This window comes from Antedon mediterranea, chromosome 5, assembly GCF_964355755.1.
Source record: "Antedon mediterranea chromosome 5, ecAntMedi1.1, whole genome shotgun sequence".
Lineage (NCBI taxonomy): Eukaryota > Metazoa > Echinodermata > Crinoidea > Comatulida > Antedonidae > Antedon > Antedon mediterranea.
In genome coordinates this window covers 30,491,589-30,511,989 of record NC_092674.1, presented here as the reverse complement: position 1 = coordinate 30,511,989, position 20,401 = coordinate 30,491,589, and the positions used below count along the sequence as shown (strand labels likewise).

The following is a 20,401-nucleotide window of genomic DNA, read 5'->3' as shown; positions in this document are numbered from 1 at the left end:
TTTAGTGGTTTTGATATATTCTTTTCGTTTCCGTTAATATTGGTATAAAGTACCGTGTATCAGAAATCTTGCTATAATAGATAGATGAGAAGATACTGGTGTACTAGACTATTTAAAAAATAACAAGGTAAGTTAGGCCTCCATAGTTAGAGAATATCTATCCAAAAGGATAATTAAATTACTGAAAGCGGCTGCTGAATCTTCGTTTCCGTCAATATTGATATACCGTACCGTGTATCAGGAATCTTGGTACTACTACATGGTAATTGGTTGGCAAATAACAAGGTAAGTTAGGCTTAGGCCTAACTTAGTTAGAGAATATCAATCCAAAAGGAATATTAAATTACTGAAAGCGGCTGCTGGATATCAATGAAGATACAAATAAAACACGCACAAAGTTAAATCAAAACGATAAGGTAAAGCAGAAATCGTCTTCTATTGCAGTTTTCCGTTAAAATTAAGAGTTAATTGTCCCTGAAACATATTTCACATAAGGTAATGGTTATTCACTTATATAGGCTAAGGCATGAAATGGCAAAATTGTCTATCTGGGGTTTTAGATATATTTGTCGTTTACTATATCTTTTTATAAGTGAAATCATTTGTGCTTTTTATTTCTACGGAAATAAATAAATTTATTAAAACTGCAAAATTTGCCTATTCAAAATATGATTTATTAATGTTAATTTTTCATGTTTTTTGGGGATAATACATCATTAAATTGTGATTAAACTGTGAACATGTTGATATTTTCTTAAAGTAAGATGTCAACAGAGAAAGAGTACGGAATTCTTGGTGAAACAACCAATCGTAATGTTTCGTCGTCGTCACGTGGACAGCTATTGTTCAACGTCATAATTTCTATTGTTGTGACCTTGATTCTCTTCAACCAAGGATACTTGTTTCTCGAAATGAAATCAAAAGTTCATGTGTATGAAGAGAAAATAAGTAATAACCTGGTGAGTATCATTCCATCTTATTTGTATCGTTGCTGTAACGCAACAAACGAGGCGACAACGCTTGACGCGTGCGTTAAAATCTTGATACTATGGTACGGACTTTGTACGCGCGCGTCAATTGATATCTTCATATATACCTTTCTGTAAAATACCAACACTGTAAGGAGATCATAATCAAAAAGAGATACAAATTTGATTGCATTCTACCGCTTTGTGTCATACAAACATTGAGCTATATATAAAACAGTATACTATACTTTAAACGTAAAACAAAACAAACAAATGTATTTCCTTTTAGACTCAACAGCACATCGTGAAACGTAACACCGACCATGAAAATTGCGTAGTATGTAAGTATAAAGGAAATGCAAGAATAATGAATAATCGTTTGACGACGAATATTAACGTATTATGTATAATACTTATTTATGTGTATTTTGGGTATTTCAAATTGAGCCAATTATCATAAGTATCTGGGTGGAGGAGGCATGATCAACTATTTCTGTACATTTTCTATATCTATAATTATTTGTTTCAGGCCCTACAGGACCACCAGGCCCAAAAGGCCAGAAGGGTAACAGCCCAGTCCCGGCAGCTCCAGGTGAGGAAAGGGATTATTTGGGGTAAAGTATAGAAATAATATAATGTGCGGATCTCTGATAAACAAGGCCATATACATTGCTGCAGTCTCAATTTTGAGTTAGTGTTTACCGACCGACCGACCAACCAACCGACCGACCGACATTGTGAGCTATAGAGTCGCCTTTGCACGCCACTAAAAACCACAACTAAATAAAATGTTACGAATGTGGTCAAGGTGAAATATTTAAGTAATAGGGTGCTGATACAATTTGATTTATGACGATGAAATCGTACTGGTGCTGGTTGAATTAGTGATGCATATACATGCTCATGTGTTTTAGAATGACTTTCCGACTCGAAAGTCTGATATGTGAAAACGTAATTAATTTGAAAATGTGTGCGATTGGATAACGGGAATTGTATATAGCTAATTGGTTGTTGGGAGGTATTTATTACGACGGAGTGTAGTGGTGATGTCATGACGTCATACAATATAGTAACAATAATAACGTTTAAACATTTCAGGTGTACCTGGTATTCCCGGACAACATGGTGCGATGGGCAGTAAAGGAGAAAAGGGTAGGTAGATATGCGTAATAAATTAGCATGACTTCAACATATTGTTTGTTCACATTACTTAGTAGTCAACACATCTAGATTAACCAAACAAATTAATTAAATTGGTCAACATATATTTTTGATATATAAAATGTTCTACAAATATTGATAAATAATATATTACATTCTTTATTAATGTTTGTAGATTTTATTTTATTACACTACAAAGACAATAATTTTTTAACATTTATTTAAAAGGTAATATGGGTAATAAAGGTGAGACGGGATTGTTTGGTTCTCCTGGAATTAAAGGCGAAGTTGGTGTAGGCAAGCCGGGGAAAAAAGGCAAACGTGGTGAGTAAGAAGTTCAGAAAAGAAGCAGACAAGAAAATTTATAATCACATTTCAGAAAAAACATTTAGGATATGTTCAATAATCAATTAATAACCGAATTAATTAATTCACCGAAGTGTCAATGAGAGGACATTTGTCGTACCTTTCCCTAAAACCGAAAATTTTAAGAACAGCTTTATCTATAGAGCACCAACATACCTGAGTATACCCACCAAACTTATAAATGCGGTAACAATAAACAATTTTAAGTCTGCTCTAAAAACATATTTAATTCCAAAAGAAAAACCTCAACGTTTTGTATAAAAACCTTTGTTTGGTCACCTAGGTAGGGGTCCGGGACCGCGACAGAACGAGAACGGATGGGGACCCTCCAAAGAAATTGCATTTTATTTGTCAGGCATTTGTATGATTTGTTTTTATTTTTTTGAATGCGCCTTGAGCACTCTTGAGTGGTATGTGCGCTATACAAATCCTGTTATTATTATAATTATTATTATTATTATAGTATTGTAACCTATATTTTTGTATTTATGTATATATTTTTGTTTAAACATAGTTTATCCGTTTTTCTTATTCCATATATGTTTTTTATGTTTTTATGATGGCCCTTTGATTGTCAGCATAACGTCCTGTTGAGGGTCATCCTCACTAAATAAGGTTTAATAAAAAAAAAATTTACATCATTTATTTTTACTATAGGTCTAAAGGGCCCGAAAGGGGACCAAGGTAAGTGATTACTCTTACTCTGTTGTTTCTATAAGATTATACTATAGTACTTGAACGATTTATTTATTTTGTAATAGGATTATAATCCATACTTTTTTATTATGGCATAGGGCTATTAATTAAAATTTGCTTAATCCTAATGGGTTGGCATATGTTATTGCTTGGCGTTCCATACGACGACAGTTATTTATTTTTCTATTTTATTTTATTTAAAACATATTTAGACAGGATAAAAACATATAGATATTGCACCTGTTTTACATATTATGGTCCTGTTATTGCAATTATGCAAACACGTTTTTTAAATTCTTAATTCTGGCGCCAAATTGTATCAGACGACGAACCACTGAAACTTAGTGCTTCAAAATCAGTCAATTACGCATTACGTTAGGCTTAATTCTAAGCCTGATTTTTTTATTGACATAATTGGTACAATTTATTAGGAACTGTCGGAGACAATGGACAACCGGGACAACCAGGGTCCAATGGATCAAGAGGGTCAATGGGACCACAAGGACCACTAGGACCAAGAGGATTAGAAGGAGCACGAGGGGCACAAGGATCACCAGGACCAAATGGGACAGGCGGAGCTCGCGGAGCACAAGGAACACCAGGTCCAAAGGGTTCAGGAGGAGCTCAAGGATCAAAGGGGACAGAAGGAGCTCACGGAGCACAAGGACCAACCGGACAACCAGGACCAAGAGGATCAGAAGGCGCTCTAGGAGCACAAGGACCACCAGGACCAAAGGGTTCAGGAGGAACTCGAGGGGAACAAGGGCCACAAGGACCACCAGGACCAAGGGGATCAGGGGGAGCTAGAGGAGCACAAGGACCACCAGGATCAAAGGGATCAGAAGGAGCCCGAGGACCTAAAGGATCACAGGGATCACGAGGACCAAAGGGTAAATGCTACTATAAAATGTATTTGAATTTCAAGTGGTCTTGTAGTATATTTTATAGATTAAAAGTCACTGTTTGTATTTATTTAGTGTTTTGCCGCCATTTGGACTAAATAATTTGCTTAGAAGGTTTCTCAACACTTAGTTCCGATAGTGTCATACAGTACTTTATATTACTAAATAATTCATTTTATTTCTTATTCACAGGCGCAGAGGGACCAGCTCCAGGTAATTTGTATTTATTATATAAAATCCGTCAGTATAATCAGTAAAATTTGTCGGGGGGGGGGGGGGGGAATTCGATCAAATTATCGTAAAAGGATAAACAATTTGGCACACATGGCGTATCAAAATAAACTGATGTCGTTACGTTGAATTATCTTATTTTACTCGTTCGTTCGTTCGTTCATTCGGCGTCATTCGGATTCTATGTATAACATGTATATACTCTGACTAATCAGCTAATATACTTTAAGCTAGTGAATGAATGTGTGATACAGTATTTTAAAATACTTTTAAATAACATTAATGTTTGATTTAGGTCCCTGTCATCCCAATCCATGTAAGAATGGTGGTACATGTAGTAGGCTTGGTTCTACTTATTTATGTAGTTGCAAGTACTGTTTTAGAGGAACAACATGCAACAGTAAGTATGAGACATTGTTCATTAAAAAGGCTATAGGTTTGCCTATGCGCGCGGCGTTTCATAACTCTTAGCAACTTTTAAACAAATAAAAAGACTAGGTTTTGATTTTGGTCACTTCCAAGGAGGCCTTTTTTGGTCAAAAATTCTTTCTTTCTTCTCCACACACCTTTTTTGTAGAATGTAGAATTTTAGTATATCCGATTAAAAATAAAACTTGGAACAAAAGATAGGCCTAATATATAATCAATCTTTAATATTTGATTTCTTTTTATTTCACAGGCCATGCAGTTGTAAGTGGTTCGGATTGCCTGGAAGCTTGGATGTATGGAAAATAAAACGAATCCATGTTTAAAAAATTAACTAAAAGCAACAAAGAATAAGCCGGTGAAAATTTTAGAATAAAACAGTTTATATTATTTGTGTGTTGTGTGGTTTTTTTTATAACAGCGGTAGAAACACCATTATTCGCAAAGATGTAAGCGCAAAGCAAGTATTTTGACCAATCACGACGCGTGTTGTTTGGGATTGCGTTGCGACACGCTTTAGTGTGCGAATACTATATAGTACGTCATTGCTTGTTTCTATTAATCTGAAACACAAACAATGTACTGGTCATCTTAACGTTTCTATTACTCCGAACCCACATATATACAAACCACATCCTTCTTTAAAAGTAGTACTTTAAACAAATTACTTGTGTTGTGTATAAACTATAGGTTACTATACATTAAATTTGCTTTAACCCTTTAATAGTTTCTAAGCGTCAGAACAATGAAAAACATAAAGTATAATTTTAAATAAACCTACAGCACATTTTACAAACCTTAAATTGTCAAAATGTTTCACGTGTCTTCATCAGAACATTTGTTCACTACCGGATTGATTGCAACTTTTAAACTTAAAGAATATCTTATTTCAAATTATAACTAATTGTTTTCTCTATTTTGTAATATTTTTTTAACTTTAGAAACTTTTTCGAAATTGCTTCCTTTACTGTTGGTGTGTGTGTGTGTGTCTGTTGATCTATATGTGTTTGTGTAGTTATATGTTTACATTTATATATATAAGTATATAATCTTCTTACATGGCTTCCCAACATACAAGTTTCAATTGGATTTTTTTTTCCAATTGATCGATACTTTCTTGGGTTTTTTTGCCTCTTTCATTTTGTATATAACTGAATCATCTTTTTATACATTATGATTTACTGTATTATATCTCTAAAAAAAAAAAAATATTTATTTATAAAATATCAGAAATTATAATGTTTTTTACTCAAATATGAATGAAAGAAATAAATGTTTATTTGAATTGAATTGAATTGAATTATATACCAGCACGTACGAACTTTCATTCGAATGGGAAACATGTCATAATACATCGTACTAAGGAAAAAAGCATGAAGGAAAATGGTTGTCACTACATGATAAAATGAGGAGAGTTAAACAGAAGAATGAAGCAGTACATGGGAGAATACGTCAGGCACTAAAATAGAAATTCCAGACTTAATGAATATATTTACAAATTAATTTATGTCGACTAAAGATTCACAAACTCTGACTGACAGGTAGTCAAGTGGAGTATACCAAAAAAGACAATGATAGGTTCTGTACGTTCATAGTAGGTTACCTTAGATAGATGAGAACATACTGGTGTACTAGAATAACAAGGTAAGTTAGGCCTCCTTAGTTAGAGAATATCTATCCAAAAGGATTATTAAATTACTGAAAGCGGCCGCTGGATCTTCGTTTCCGTCAATATTGATATACCGTACCGTGTATCAGGAATCTTGGTACTAGGCCTACTACATGGTAATTGGTTGGCAAATAACAAGGTAAGCTAGGCCTACCATAGTCAGAGAATATCTATCCAAAAGTATTATTTTTTAATACCAAATAATGGTTATTCATTCATAAGGCATAAAATGGCAAAAATGTGTGTCTGGGGTTTTAGATACATTTTACGTTTATTATATTTTTTTAAAGTAAAATTATTATTTTTGTTTTATTTCTTTTTAATAACTTTATTAAAATTGCTACGGAAGTTAATCAATTTAAATATTAAAACTGCAAAATTTGCCTATTCAAAGTCTGATTTATTAACCTTCATTTTCATTGTGGGGACAATATATCTTTAAATTGTGATTTTAAAATTTTGTGAACATGTTGATATTTTCTTAAAGTAGGATGTCAACAGAGAAAGAGTACGGGATTCTTGGTGAAACAACCAATCGTAATGTTTCGTCGTCGTCACGTGGACAGCTATTTTTCAACGTCATCATTTCTATTGTGGTTGCTGTGATTTTCTTCAACCAAGAATACTTGTTTCTCGAAATGAAATCAAAAGTTCATGTGTATGAAGAGAAAATAAGTAATAACCTGGTGAGTATAATTCCATCTTATTTGTATCGTTGCTGTAACGCAACAAACGAGGCGACAACGCTTGACGCGTGCGTTAAAATCTTGATACTATGGTACGGACTTTGTACGCGCGCGTCAATTGATATCTTCATATATACCTTTCTGTAAAATACCAACACTGTAAGGAAATCATAATCAAAAAGAGATACAAATTTGATTGCATTCTACCGCTTTGTGTCATACAAACATTGAGCTATATATAAAACAGTATACTATACTTTAAACGTAAAACAAAACAAACAAATGTATTTCCTTTTAGACTCAACAGCACATCGTGAAACGTAACACCGACAATGAAAATTGCGTAGTATGTAAGTATAAATGAATTGCGTAGTATGTAAGTATAAATGAATTGCGTAGTGTGTAAGTATAAATGAATTGCGTATGTATGTATAAATGAATTGCGTAGTGTGTAAGTATAAATGAATTGCGTAGTGTGTAAGTATTAATGAATTGCGTAGTGTGTAAGTATAAATGAATTGCGTAGTGTGTAAGTATAAATGAATTGCGTAGTGTGTAAGTATAAATGAATTGCGTAGTGTGTAAGTATAAATGAATTGCGTAGTGTGTAAGTATAAATGAATTGCGTAGTGTGTAAGTATAAATGAATTGCGTATGTATGTATAAATGAATTGCGTAGTGTGTAAGTATAAATGAATTGCGTAGTGTGTAAGTATAAATGAATTGCGTAGTATGTAAGTATTAATGAATTGCGTAGTGTGCAAGTATAAATGAATTGCGTAGTGTGTAAGTATAAATGAATTGCGTAGTGTGTAAGTATAAATGAATTGCGTAGTGTGTAAGTATTAATGAATTGCGTAGTGTGTAAGTATAAATGAATTGCGTAGTGTGTAAGTATAAATGAATTGCGTAGTGTGTAAGTATAAATGAATTGCGTAGTATGTAAGTATAAATGAATTGCGTAGTGTGTAAGTATAAATGAATTGCGTATGTATGTATAAATGAATTGCGTAGTGTGTAAGTATAAATGAATTGCGTAGTGTGTAAGTATTAATGAATTGCGTAGTGTGTAAGTATAAATGAATTGCGTAGTGTGTAAGTATAAATGAATTGCGTAGTGTGTAAGTATAAATGAATTGCGTAGTGTGTAAGTATAAATGAATTGCGTAGTGTGTAAGTATAAATGAATTGCGTAGTGTGTAAGTATAAATGAATTGCGTATGTATGTATAAATGAATTGCGTAGTGTGTAAGTATAAATGAATTGCGTAGTGTGTAAGTATAAATGAATTGCGTAGTATGTAAGTATTAATGAATTGCGTAGTGTGTAAGTATAAATGAATTGCGTAGTATGTAAGTATAAATGAATTGCGTAGTGTGTAAGTATAAATGAATTGCGTAGTGTGTAAGTATAAATGAATTGCGTAGTGTGTAAGTATTAATGAATTGCGTAGTGTGTAAGTATAAATGAATTGCGTAGTGTGTAAGTATAAATGAATTGCGTAGTGTGTAAGTATAAATGAATTGCGTAGTATGTAAGTATAAATGAATTGCGTAGTATGTAAGTATAAATGAATTGCGTAGTGTGTAAGTATAAATGAATTGCGTAGTGTGTAAGTATAAATGAATTGCGTAGTGTGTAAGTATAAATGAATTGCGTAGTGTGTAAGTATAAATGAATTGCGTAGTGTGTAAGTATAAATGAATTGCGTAGTATGTAAGTATAAATGAATTGCGTAGTGTGTAAGTATAAATGAATTGCGTAGTATGTAAGTATAAATGAATTGCGTAGTGTGTAAGTATAAATGAATTGCGTAGTGTGTAAGTATTAATGAATTGCGTAGTGTGTAAGTATAAATGAATTGCGTAGTATGTAAGTATAAATGAATTGCGTAGTGTGTAAGTATAAATGAATTGCGTAGTGTGTAAGTATAAATGAATTGCGTAGTGTGTAAGTATAAATGAATTGCGTAGTGTGTAAGTATAAATGAATTGCGTAGTGTGTAAGTATAAATGAATTGCGTAGTATGTAAGTATAAATGAATTGCGTAGTATGTAAGTATAAATGAATTGCGTAGTGTGTAAGTATAAATGAATTGCGTAGTGTGTAAGTATAAATGAATTGCGTAGTATGTAAGTATAAATGAATTGCGTAGTATGTAAGTATAAATGAATTGCGTAGTGTGTAAGTATAAATGAATTGCGTAGTATGTAAGTATAAATGAATTGCGTAGTGTGTAAGTATAAATGAATTGCGTAGTATGTAAGTATAAATGAATTGCGTAGTATGTAAGTCAAATTCAATTCAAATTCAAATAAACATTTATTTCTTTCATTCATATTTGAGTAAAAAAACATTATAATTTCTGATATTTTATAAATAAATATTTTTTTTTTTTAGAGATATAATACAGTAAATCATAATGTATAAAAAGATGATTCAGTTATATACAAAATGAAAGAGGCAAAAAAACCCAAGAAAGTATCGATCAATTGGAAACAAAAATCCAATTGAAACTTGTATGTTGGGAAGCCATGTAAGAATATTATATACTTATATATATAAATGTAAACATATAACTACACATACACAAAAAGATCAACAGACACACACACACACCAACAATAAATGAATTGCGTAGTGTGTAAGTATAAATGAATTGCGTAGTGTGTAAGTATAAATGAATTGCGTAGTGTGTAAGTATTAATGAATTACGTAGTGTGTAAGTATAAATGAATTGCGTAGTGTGTAAGTATAAATGAATTGCGTAGTATGTAAGTATTAATGAATTGCGTAGTGTGTAAGTATAAATGAATTGCGTAGTGTGTAAGTATAAATGAATTGCGTAGTGTGTAAGTATAAATGAATTGCGTAGTGTGTAAGTATAAATGAATTGCGTAGTATGTAAGTATTAATGAATTGCGTAGTGTGTAAGTATAAATGAATTGCGTAGTGTGTAAGTATAAATGAATTGCGTAGTATGTAAGTATAAATGAATTGCGTAGTGTGTAAGTATAAATGAATTGCGTAGTATGTAAGTATAAATGAATTGCGTAGTGTGTAAGTATAAATGAATTGCGTAGTGTGTAAGTATAAATGAATTGCGTAGTGTGAAGTATAAATGAATTGCGTAGTGTGTAAGTATAAATGAATTGCGTAGTGTGTAAGTATAAATGAATTGCGTAGTATGTAAGTATAAATGAATTGCGTAGTGTGTAAGTATAAATGAATTGCGTAGTATGTAAGTATAAATGAATTGCGTAGTGTGTAAGTATAAATGAATTGCGTAGTGTGTAAGTATAAATGAATTGCGTAGTATGTAAGTATAAATGAATTGCGTAGTGTGTAAGTATAAATGAATTGCGTAGTGTGTAAGTATAAATGAATTGCGTAGTGTGTAAGTATAAATGAATTGCGTAGTGTGTAAGTATAAATGAATTGCGTAGTATGTAAGTATAAATGAATTGCGTAGTGTGTAAGTATAAATGAATTGCGTAGTATGTAAGTATAAATGAATTGCGTAGTGTGTAAGTATAAATGAATTGCGTAGTGTGTAAGTATAAATGAATTGCGTAGTGTGTAAGTATAAATGAATTGCGTAGTATGTAAGTATAAATGAATTGTGTAGTGTGTAAGTATAAATGAATTGCGTAGTGTGTAAGTATAAATGAATTGCGTAGTATGTAAGTATAAATGAATTGCGTAGTGTGTAAGTATAAATGAATTGCGTAGTATGTAAGTATAAATGAATTGCGTAGTATGTAAGTATAAATGAATTGCGTAGTGTGTAAGTATAAATGAATTGCGTAGTCTGTAAGTATAAATGAATTGCGTAGTATGTAAGTATAAATGAATTGCGTAGTGTGTAAGTATAAATGAATTGCGTAGTATGTAAGTATAAATGAATTGCGTAGTATGTAAGTATTAATGAATTGCGTAGTGTGTAAGTATAAATGAATTGCGTAGTATGTAAGTATAAATGAATTGCGTAGTGTGTAAGTATAAATGAATTGCGTAGTGTGTAAGTATTAATGAATTGCGTAGTATGTAAGTATAAATGAATTGCGTAGTATGTAAGTATAAATGAATTGCGTAGTATGTAAGTATAAATGAATTGCGTAGTGTGTAAGTATAAATGAATTGCGTAGTGTGTAAGTATAAATGAATTGCGTAGTGTGTAAGTATAAATGAATTGCGTAGTGTGTAAGTATAAATGAATTGCGTAGTGTGTAAGTATAAATGAATTGCGTAGTGTGTAAGTATAAATGAATTGCGTAGTATGTACTGTAAGTATAAATGAATTGCGTAGTGTGTAAGTATTAATGAATTGCGTAGTGTGTAAGTATAAATGAATTGCGTAGTGTGTAAGTATAAATGAATTGCGTAGTGTGTAAGTATAAATGAATTGCGTAGTATGTATAAATGAATTGCGTAGTATGTAAGTATAAATGAATTGCGTAGTATGTAAGTATAAATGAATTGCGTAGTGTGTAAGTATAAATGAATTGCGTAGTATGTAAGTATAAATGAATTGCGTAGTGTGTAAGTATAAATGAATTGCGTAGTATGTATAAATGAATTGCGTAGTGTGTAAGTATAAATGAATTGCGTAGTATGTATAAATGAATTGCGTAGTATGTAAGTATAAATGAATTGCGTAGTATGTAAGTATAAATGAATTGCGTAGTTTGTAAGTATAAATGAATTGCGTAGTGTGTAAGTATAAATGAATTGCGTAGTGTGTAAGTATTAATGAATTGCGTAGTGTGTAAGTATAAATGAATTGCGTAGTGTGTAAGTATAAATGAATTGCGTAGTATGTAAGTATAAATGAATTGCGTAATGTGTAAGTATAAATGAATTGCGTAGTGTGTAAGTATAAATGAATTGCGTAGTATGTAAGTATAAATGAATTGCGTAGTGTGTAAGTATAAATGAATTGCGTAGTGTGTAAGTATAAATGAATTGCGTAGTGTGTAAGTATAAATGAATTGCGTAGTGTGTAAGTATAAATGAATTGCGTAGTATGTAAGTATAAATGAATTGCGTAGTGTGTAAGTATAAATGAATTGCGTAGTGTGTAAGTATAAATGAATTGCGTAGTATGTAAGTATAAATGAATTGCGTAGTGTGTAAGTATAAATGAATTGTGTAGTATGTAACTTTTTTATTCTTTCTGGTGGATCCAGGCTTAAAGCCCCTTGGGGTTTAAATGGTATTCTCCAGGCATAATGCAACTATTATTTACTTAATTTCCAACCACTTGTATCTTTTATATTTTGTATATGTTTGCATTATGTGAATAAATTTGAACTTGAACTTGAACTTGAAGTATAAATGAATTGCGAGAATACTGAATAATCGTTTGACGACGAATATTAACGTAGTATTTATAATATTCATTTATGTGTATTTTGAATATTTCAAATTGGGCCAATTATAATAATAAGTATCTGGGTGGAGGAGGCATAATCAACTAGGGCTATTTCTGTAAATTTTTCTATATTTATAATTATTTGTTTCAGGCCCTACAGGACCACCAGGCCCAAAAGGCCCGAAGGGTAACAGCCCAATTCCGGCAGCTCCAGGTGAGGAAAGAGATTATTTGGGGTAAATTATAGCAATAATAATAATAATAACACTAATAATATTAATAATAATGTGCGAATGTTTCTCTGATAAACAAGACCATACATTTGCTGCAGTCGCGTGCGCAAATTTGAGTTAGTGTTTACCGACCGACCAACCGACCGACCGACATAGTGAGCTATAGAGTCGTCTTGGCACGCCACTAAAAACCACAACTAAATAAAATGTTACGAGTGTGGTGATGGTGAAATATTGAAGTAATGTGTTGGTACAATTTGGTTTATGACGATGAATTCAAACAATAGTAACAATAATAACATTTCAGGTATTTATGACGACGGAGTGCAGTGGTGATGTCATGACGTCATACAATATAGTGACAATAATAACGTTTAAACATTTCAGGTGTACCTGGTATCCCCGGACAACATGGTGCGATGGGCAGTAAAGGAGAAAAGGGTAGGTAGATATGCGTAATAAATTATCATGACTTCAACATATTGTTTGTTCACATTACTTAGTAGTCAACACATCTAGATTAACCAAACAAATGAATTAAATTGGTCAACATATATTTTTGATATATAAAATGTTCTACAAATATTGATAAATAATATATTACATTCTTTATTAATATTTGTAGATTTTATTTTATTACACTACAAAGACAATAATTTTTTAAAATTTATTTAAAAGGTAATATGGGTAATAAAGGTGAGACTGGATTGTTTGGTTCTCCTGGAATTAAAGGCGAAGTTGGTGTAGGGAAGCCAGGGAAAAGGGGCAAACGTGGTGAGTGAGAAGTACAGAAAAGAAGCAGACAAGAAAATGTATAATCACATTTCAGAAAAAACATTTAGGATATGTTCAATAATCAATTAATAACCGAATGAATTAATTCACCGAAGTGTCAATGAGAGGACATTTGTCGTACCTTTCCCTAAAACCGAAAATTTTAAGAACAGCTTTATCTATAGAGCACCAACATACCTGAATATACCCACACCAAACTAAAAAATGAGGTAACAATAAACAATTTTAAGTCTGCTCTAAAAAAATATTTAATTCCAAAAGAAAAATCTCAACGTTTTGTATAGTCAGGGAAGAGTTAAATTACACTTCCCTGGTATAGTATTGTAGGCTATATTTTTGTATTTATGTATATATTTTTTTTAACATAGATCATCTGTTTTTCTTTTTCCACATATGTTTTTTATAATGTTTTTATAATGGCCCTTTGATTGTCAGCATAACCTGTTTAGGGTCACCCTCACTAAATAAGGTTTAATAAAAAAAATAAAAAAATGAACATCATTTATTTTTACTATAGGTCTAAAGGGCCCGAAAGGGGACCAAGGTAAGTGATTACTTTTACTCTGTTTTGTATAAGATTATACTATAGTAGTTGAACGATTTATTTATTTTGTATAGGATTATAATTCATAATATGGCTATTAATAAAAATGTGTTTTATCCTAATACGTTGGCATATATGTTATTGCTTGGCGTTCCATACGACGACAATTATTTATTTTTTTATTTTATTTTATTTAGACAGGATAAAACCACATCAGGTATAGATATTGCACCTGTTTTACATATTATGGTCCTGTTATTGCAATTACATTTTTTCGCAATATCATTTTTAAATTCTTAATTCTGGCACCAAATTGTATCAGAAGACGAATCACTGAAACTTAATGCTTCAAAATGATTCATTTGCGCATTGCGTCGGGCTTAAGTCTAAGCCTAGTCTTTATATTGCAATCCAACCCTAGCCTTCGTTATTTCTATAAAAAAAAACTTCTAGTTTTACTTTATTGTTTGTTTGTAACTTTCTACAGTACTAATTTTATTGACATAATTGGTGCAATTTATTAGGAACTGCCGGAGACAATGGGCAACCGGGACAACCAGGGTACAAGGGATCAAGAGGGTCAATGGGACCACAAGGACCACTAGGACCAAGAGGATTAGAAGGAGCTCGCGGGGAACAAGGGTTACAAGGAACACCAGGACCAAAGGGATCAGTAGGAGCTCGAGGGGCACAAGGACCACCAGGACCAAAGGGATCAGGAGGACCACAAGGACCAAAAGGGGCAGAAGGAGCTCAAGGGGAACAAGGACCACCAGGACCAAATGGGACAGACGGAGATCGCGGAGCACAAGGACCACCAGGACCAAAGGGACCAGGAGGAGCTCAAGGATCAAATGGGACAGAAGGAGTTCGAGGGGAACAAGGGCCACAAGGACCACCTGGACCAAAAGGATCACAGGGACCAAAAGGACCAAAGGGTAAATGGTACAAAAACCAAATATTTTTTAATGTGCGAGAATATAGAGTTATAACTAAAAACCACTGTTATTTCTTGCCGGTATTTACTTTCTAACTTGCACTTATACACTGCTTTATATTAGTAATTAATTCATTTTATTCCGTATTCACAGGAAATAGTGGTGTAGATCCCTGTCTATCCAACCCATGTCAGAATGGTGGTACATGTAGTAGGCGTGGTTCTACTTATCACTGTAGTTGCTTACCTTGTATTACAGGAAGAAATTGCGATTTTGGTAAGTATGAGACATTTGTTCATTAAAGGCTAAATAGTTTTGCCCATGTGGCGTGTCATAATTAATTGAGCTCTTTCAAACAAATAAAGTGGCCGCTAGGGGCGCTACATAAAAGAGACAAGATTTGTTTTTCAAAACAATTCTTTCTTTCTTCTCCACCTTTTTTTAGTAAAATGTAGAATTTTAGTATATCCAATTAAAAGAACAAAAGACAATATATAGGTAATCTTTAATTTGTTTTATTTCACAGAACTTACTAGTGATTTTATCCTCTGCGATGAATTGTAAAACGAATTCATAATATGAAGGAAAATGATCCCAATGTTTTTAGTAATTTAACTTCCTAGCTAGAATAATTATGTGTATGATGTTTGACTTTCGTATTAGCATAACTATTTCCTTCTCCAATGTTCACATATATAGTTTAACTAATGTATTCCCTTTGTATTAAATAAAATGTTAGTTCTAAGAATGCATTGGGCAAGAAGAAAACCAATACCGGCTAAAAGCAGCGAAGAAAAATAAGAATAAGCCGGTGAAAATTCCGGCAGCCGTTTATAAAAAATAAATTTTAAAACAATACAGTACGTGCATATTATTTATGTCTTAATTGTGTGTTTTTAGTCGCGTGGACGCGACTCTATAGTTCACTATGTCGGTCGGTCTGTCGGTCTGTCTGTCGGTCCGGTATCACTATGCGTTTTATCGCTTTTCTGTACTTTTTGAACTGTTTTGATGTACAGACAATAGTCGCGTGGGTGGACGCGACTCAATAGTTCACTATGTCGGTCGGTCGGTCTGTCGGTCGGTCTGTCTGTCGGCCCGGTATCACTATGCGTTTTATCGCTTTTCTGTACTTTTTGAACTGTTTTGATGTACAGAAAAGTTTTAAAGTACATTACTTTTTGAAAGTTCATTTTTTTCTGAGAGCACGCGACTTATGGCTGTTGGCCTTGTTTTTATATGGCTACAACAGCGGTAAACACCATTATTCGCAAGGATGTTAGCGCGCAACGCAAGTATTTTGACCAATCATGACGCGATGGATTATTGAAACTGTGGCTTTTGATTGCGTTGCGCCACGCTTATTTTTTTTGTTTTTTTTTTTTGTTTCATGTAGAACATAAACACTTTTGTTGAAATACAATACATTGTACGTACAATATTGTATAACGTCATTATAATAACACTGATACTATTTTTCAACTTTTGTTGTTGTTATTTCATTTCAATACCCGCGAACCAACATAATTTCTACTGCTAAACATTGTTTTGTAAGTCCTCTGGTAACATTTATTTTGTAGTGTTTTATATTTACAATACAATTAAGTGCAATGCTATAGACTACTAATCTCAACCTTTGATAGGTGCTGTAGCAGGTCAGTGTGATTTTCTATTAAAAAACAATTCTTAGCATTAAAGCGTGGTTCCCACTGAAGACGCAACGTAACGCAAACGTAATTGATGCAAAGTGCTGTATTATGTAATTACGAGTGGGAACCGACGACGCAACAGTGCTGCAAACATTGCAAGTTTGATTTCACGCAGGCGGGCATTATTATTATTCCTTATGCTTGGTTCCGACTATAGACTTAGACTTATTTCAAATTATAACTAATTGTTTTCTCTATTTTGTAATATTTTTAATTAATACTTTTTCGAAATTGCTTCCTTTTCTGTTGGTGTGTGTGTGTGTCTGTTGATCTTTTTGTGTATGTGTAGTTATATGTTTACATTTATATATATAAGTATATAATATTCTTACATGGCTTCCCAACATACAAGTTTCAATTGGATTTTTGTTTCCAATTGATCGATACTTTCTTGGGTTTTTTTGCCTCTTTCATTTTGTATATAACTGAATCATCTTTTTATACATTATGATTTACTGTATTATATCTCTAAAAAAAAAAAAATATTTATTTATAAAATATCAGAAATTATAATGTTTTTTTACTCAAATATGAATGAAAGAAATAAATGTTTATTTGAATTTGAATTTGAATAGAGAGGCAACAGAAGGACGCAACGCAAGTGAGTTGACCAATCAAAAGCGATGGATCATTCAAACTGTCGCTTGTCATTGGTCTACTTGCTTACGTCCTAGTGGGAACCAAGCATTACGTTGCGTAGGCTTCATTACGTTTCGTCGCTAGTGGGAACCAAGCTTAATTGTCAATCGATTTCAAACTTTTATCACAATAATCTTTAACCCTACTAATTAGCAATGACAAAATGATGACAGATTATTGACCTTGAATATTGGCCTTTAGACCAAATTAATTATTTACTTCAAGTATTTGTTCAAAATGTATTGGTAATGTTTTTATTGATGACAAGATTTCAACAATCAACATTATAAACACAGTACAAAAACAATTGTGCAAAGCTTACTATCGACCAATCAGATAAATCGATAGCATAGAATCGTTTTGAACGACAACAATCTGATACGAACATAAAAAACGAGACCTAACATAAGCTTCTAACGGGGTTGGCATAACAGTCAACGAAGCACGTCAGATGGATGGTTGTAATTTGCTAGAGACATAATGATCCTAAACGGTACGTAGAAAGCAACCTGATCATGTAGGATATGTATATATATATAAGGCCGACATAGAAACGTTGCAACGCAGGTCTATTACTACAAAATCATTCTGGTCAAACTAAACCGTTAAAGCGTGGTTCCAACGCAACGCAACGATGTATTGACGCAAAGTGCTGTATTGCGTAATCACAAGTGGGAACCGACGACGCAACAGTGCTGCAAACATCACAGCTTTGATTTCACGCAGGCGGGGGGCAAACATAATTATTGGAAGGGCATTTTTTTACGTTGCGTAGATTGCGTTACGTTGCGTCGCTAGTGGGAACCACGCTTGAGGGGTTGACAGAAATATGGCCAGTATCGCTAGAACATCAACTGACGTGTTTCCGTCTCATTTTCAAAAATGCAAAACTATGCTTTCAACACGGGCAACATATTTGGAGGAGCAATGTCGTTACAGTGCTGATAATGTGACGCTAGATGCTTTGAGGAATGTTAGAAAATCACTTCAAACACGACGGCAACATACCATCCAACAGGTTCGTGACTTTGGGCTTATATTTATCAATTCAATGCACACTAGAATGTTTTATTTGTGCATATTGTAGACATTATGCATTGCTGTAACTTTATTTGTATGGTAACAAATAATCAGCCTTTTACAATAATTTACAATCATAAGTTTCTCAAATTATATTTTTGTTTCAGATCTCCACAAGAGCTAATGAAACGGTAAGAAAATACTGTACGTTCCTCTATAGCGTGAAAATGACGTCACATACGTGTTTTTTGTTTGTTTTTTTAACGATTTTATTTCTTTATAATTCAAGCCATATAACAAGTTTAGAAGAGTTTCCAAAACAGTTCGTGTTATTGCTGCCATTTGTCTCGCATTGAAAAGGTACGTGTTCATGTCATAAACGACGCTCAAATGACGCATGACCGTGATGTATTTTTTTTTTTTTTTTTTTTATTCAATTTCCAGGTAACATACAAAAATCATAAACAAGGTACGGCATCAATCAACAAAACAGAACAAAAGTACTAGCACATGCGGGTAACCAAAAGTGGATCAGTTCAAAAGAACTGCACTGTCGAGTGGCTTTCCCAACTAATAGTACGAAAAACGTAATAGACATAAATACACAGAGATAGTCTAGATGAATTCGATATCAGTAATACATTTTTTCAAATCCCTTCTAAACCCCCCAAAGTTAAACAGGACTTTGTTACGAACTTTATGCGGGATACATTCCCATATTCGAGGGAAATTAACAAACAGGGAGTATTTAAATGCATTAGTTCTAGCATACATGTGTTTAAAGGTGAGGGACTCTGGATACCGAGAATTAATTGTAAGGTATTCAAATATATCAAAATCAATTAAATTATGCAAACACTTAACTACAAAAATTATACTATGAAATTTCATTCTTTGAACCATATCTGGTAAATTTAGTATCTTAAGCCTGTCAGTGAAATCGCCTTCAACACACAATTTAGTAACCCGCCGTCTTAATGACTTGTTAATAGCTATATTATGTTGTTTTTGATGTGGATCCCACACAGGAGCACCATATTCAATAACAGGTCGACATAGTGCATTAAAAAGTCGTAGTAAAATTTCGGTGTCATTGAAACCTACAAACCGTTTGATAAACCCAAGCAATGTACTGCAGAAACAAATATATTGATAGACGGAAGACAAGCTGAATACATTTACACAAAATGCACAAGTAAACTTTCCAAAATGACCCCACAATAAAAACCAACAGTGTTTTTGTATCATTTTCATGTTTATTTATGGAAGATCTATCAAAATACAAATGCAGTCAGTTTACTAAAATTGTCGGATTAGTCCATTATTATAAAAGGGGTGCTAAAGGAATTGTTATCGTAAAATAGTCTCCCTCGGGATATTACAGGTTTATCCAGGTAAGGTAGCACGAAAACGACTATGTAACTAATCAATCAGAATGTATTTATGAGAATGAATTATTATTGATACTTATTTACAGCTATGTGAAACTTGATGAAACAAAACTGTGGTCGTTAGTAGAGATGGATCTTTTCATAAGAGCTGATATAGAGGATTCCTTGGCATTTCACCGATGTATGTTGTCTAATTTACGACTTGTAAGTAAAACTATTAGAGTAAGAATGTTTTTAGTAATAGACTGTAAAGAAGAAATTGTAAACACTTATAAAAAAAGGTTTACCGGTATTTAACAGGACATAACAACTTACACACTTTCTCTAAATAAAAAGTACAATTTTCTTTCGAACATAGTCATACTGTACCGTCTTTCTTATACATTTCAGAAAAGAGGATCAGAAAAACTTAAACTGATATTAACGAAGAAACCAGAAAGAAGACAACAAGAAGAGTTAGAAACGGTAAACAATAATATTATAATGTTGTAGATGAAATAGCCTTCCAGTACATTACATTGATAAAAACACATGCTGGATTTATTTAATTCATTATTTGCCAGGAATATTTTAATTATTATTTTCATTTCACTTGGCTAACACTGGTGAAAATGTTCCAAAAGGTTCTGATTATGTCGTCTTACAATAAATCG

General features: G+C 32.8%; 3 protein-coding genes across 3 annotated transcripts in view; all 3 read left to right on the top strand.

Annotated features, from left to right (window-relative positions):
- Positions 1–15,084, top strand: part of LOC140048925 (uncharacterized) — a 36,584-nt gene extending 21,500 nt beyond the window's left edge. Inside the window, exons 2-18 of the mRNA XM_072093725.1 lie at positions 761–959; positions 1,258–1,309; positions 1,498–1,560; positions 2,067–2,120; positions 2,358–2,453; positions 3,153–3,179; positions 3,623–4,081; positions 4,286–4,306; positions 4,620–4,724; positions 5,004–5,046; positions 6,910–7,105; positions 7,404–7,455; positions 12,631–12,693; positions 13,100–13,153; positions 13,391–13,486; positions 14,025–14,051; positions 14,576–15,084. Of these exons, the coding sequence (XP_071949826.1) occupies positions 765–959; positions 1,258–1,309; positions 1,498–1,560; positions 2,067–2,120; positions 2,358–2,453; positions 3,153–3,179; positions 3,623–4,081; positions 4,286–4,306; positions 4,620–4,724; positions 5,004–5,046; positions 6,910–7,105; positions 7,404–7,455; positions 12,631–12,693; positions 13,100–13,153; positions 13,391–13,486; positions 14,025–14,051; positions 14,576–15,084 (2,112 nt within the window). The 5' untranslated portion in view covers positions 761–764. The remainder of the gene's footprint in view (positions 1–760; positions 960–1,257; positions 1,310–1,497; positions 1,561–2,066; positions 2,121–2,357; positions 2,454–3,152; positions 3,180–3,622; positions 4,082–4,285; positions 4,307–4,619; positions 4,725–5,003; positions 5,047–6,909; positions 7,106–7,403; positions 7,456–12,630; positions 12,694–13,099; positions 13,154–13,390; positions 13,487–14,024; positions 14,052–14,575) is intronic.
- The window catches only part of LOC140049919 (uncharacterized), a gene marked incomplete at its 3' end in the record, with an annotated part of 43,890 nt that extends 28,680 nt beyond the window's left edge, over positions 1–15,210 (top strand). The window contains exon 19 of the mRNA XM_072094873.1: positions 15,158–15,210. Coding sequence (XP_071950974.1) covers positions 15,158–15,210 — 53 coding nt within the window. The remainder of the gene's footprint in view (positions 1–15,157) is intronic.
- Positions 15,211–18,052: 2,842 nt separating this feature from the next.
- LOC140050410 (uncharacterized) lies at positions 18,053–20,205 on the top strand. Its single transcript, XM_072095584.1, has 4 exons — positions 18,053–18,355; positions 18,525–18,548; positions 18,647–18,717; positions 19,835–20,205. Exons 1-4 carry the CDS (start codon positions 18,167–18,169, stop codon positions 20,043–20,045), a joined length of 495 nt encoding a protein of 164 aa, XP_071951685.1. The 5' UTR covers positions 18,053–18,166; the 3' UTR covers positions 20,046–20,205.
- The last annotated feature ends 196 nt before the right edge of the window (positions 20,206–20,401 follow it).

Excerpts from the sequence above, each read along its gene's own strand:
- LOC140050410 (XM_072095584.1), top strand. The coding sequence starts at position 18,167 with ATGGCCAGTATCGCTAGAACATCAACTGACGTGTTTCCGTCTCATTTT. Across the intron at positions 18,356-18,524 it reads GGCAACATACCATCCAACAG|ATCTCCACAAGAGCTAATGA; the intron begins GTTCGTGACTTT and ends TTTTTGTTTCAG. Across the intron at positions 18,718-19,834 it reads ATTTGTCTCGCATTGAAAAG|CTATGTGAAACTTGATGAAA; the intron begins GTACGTGTTCAT and ends ACTTATTTACAG.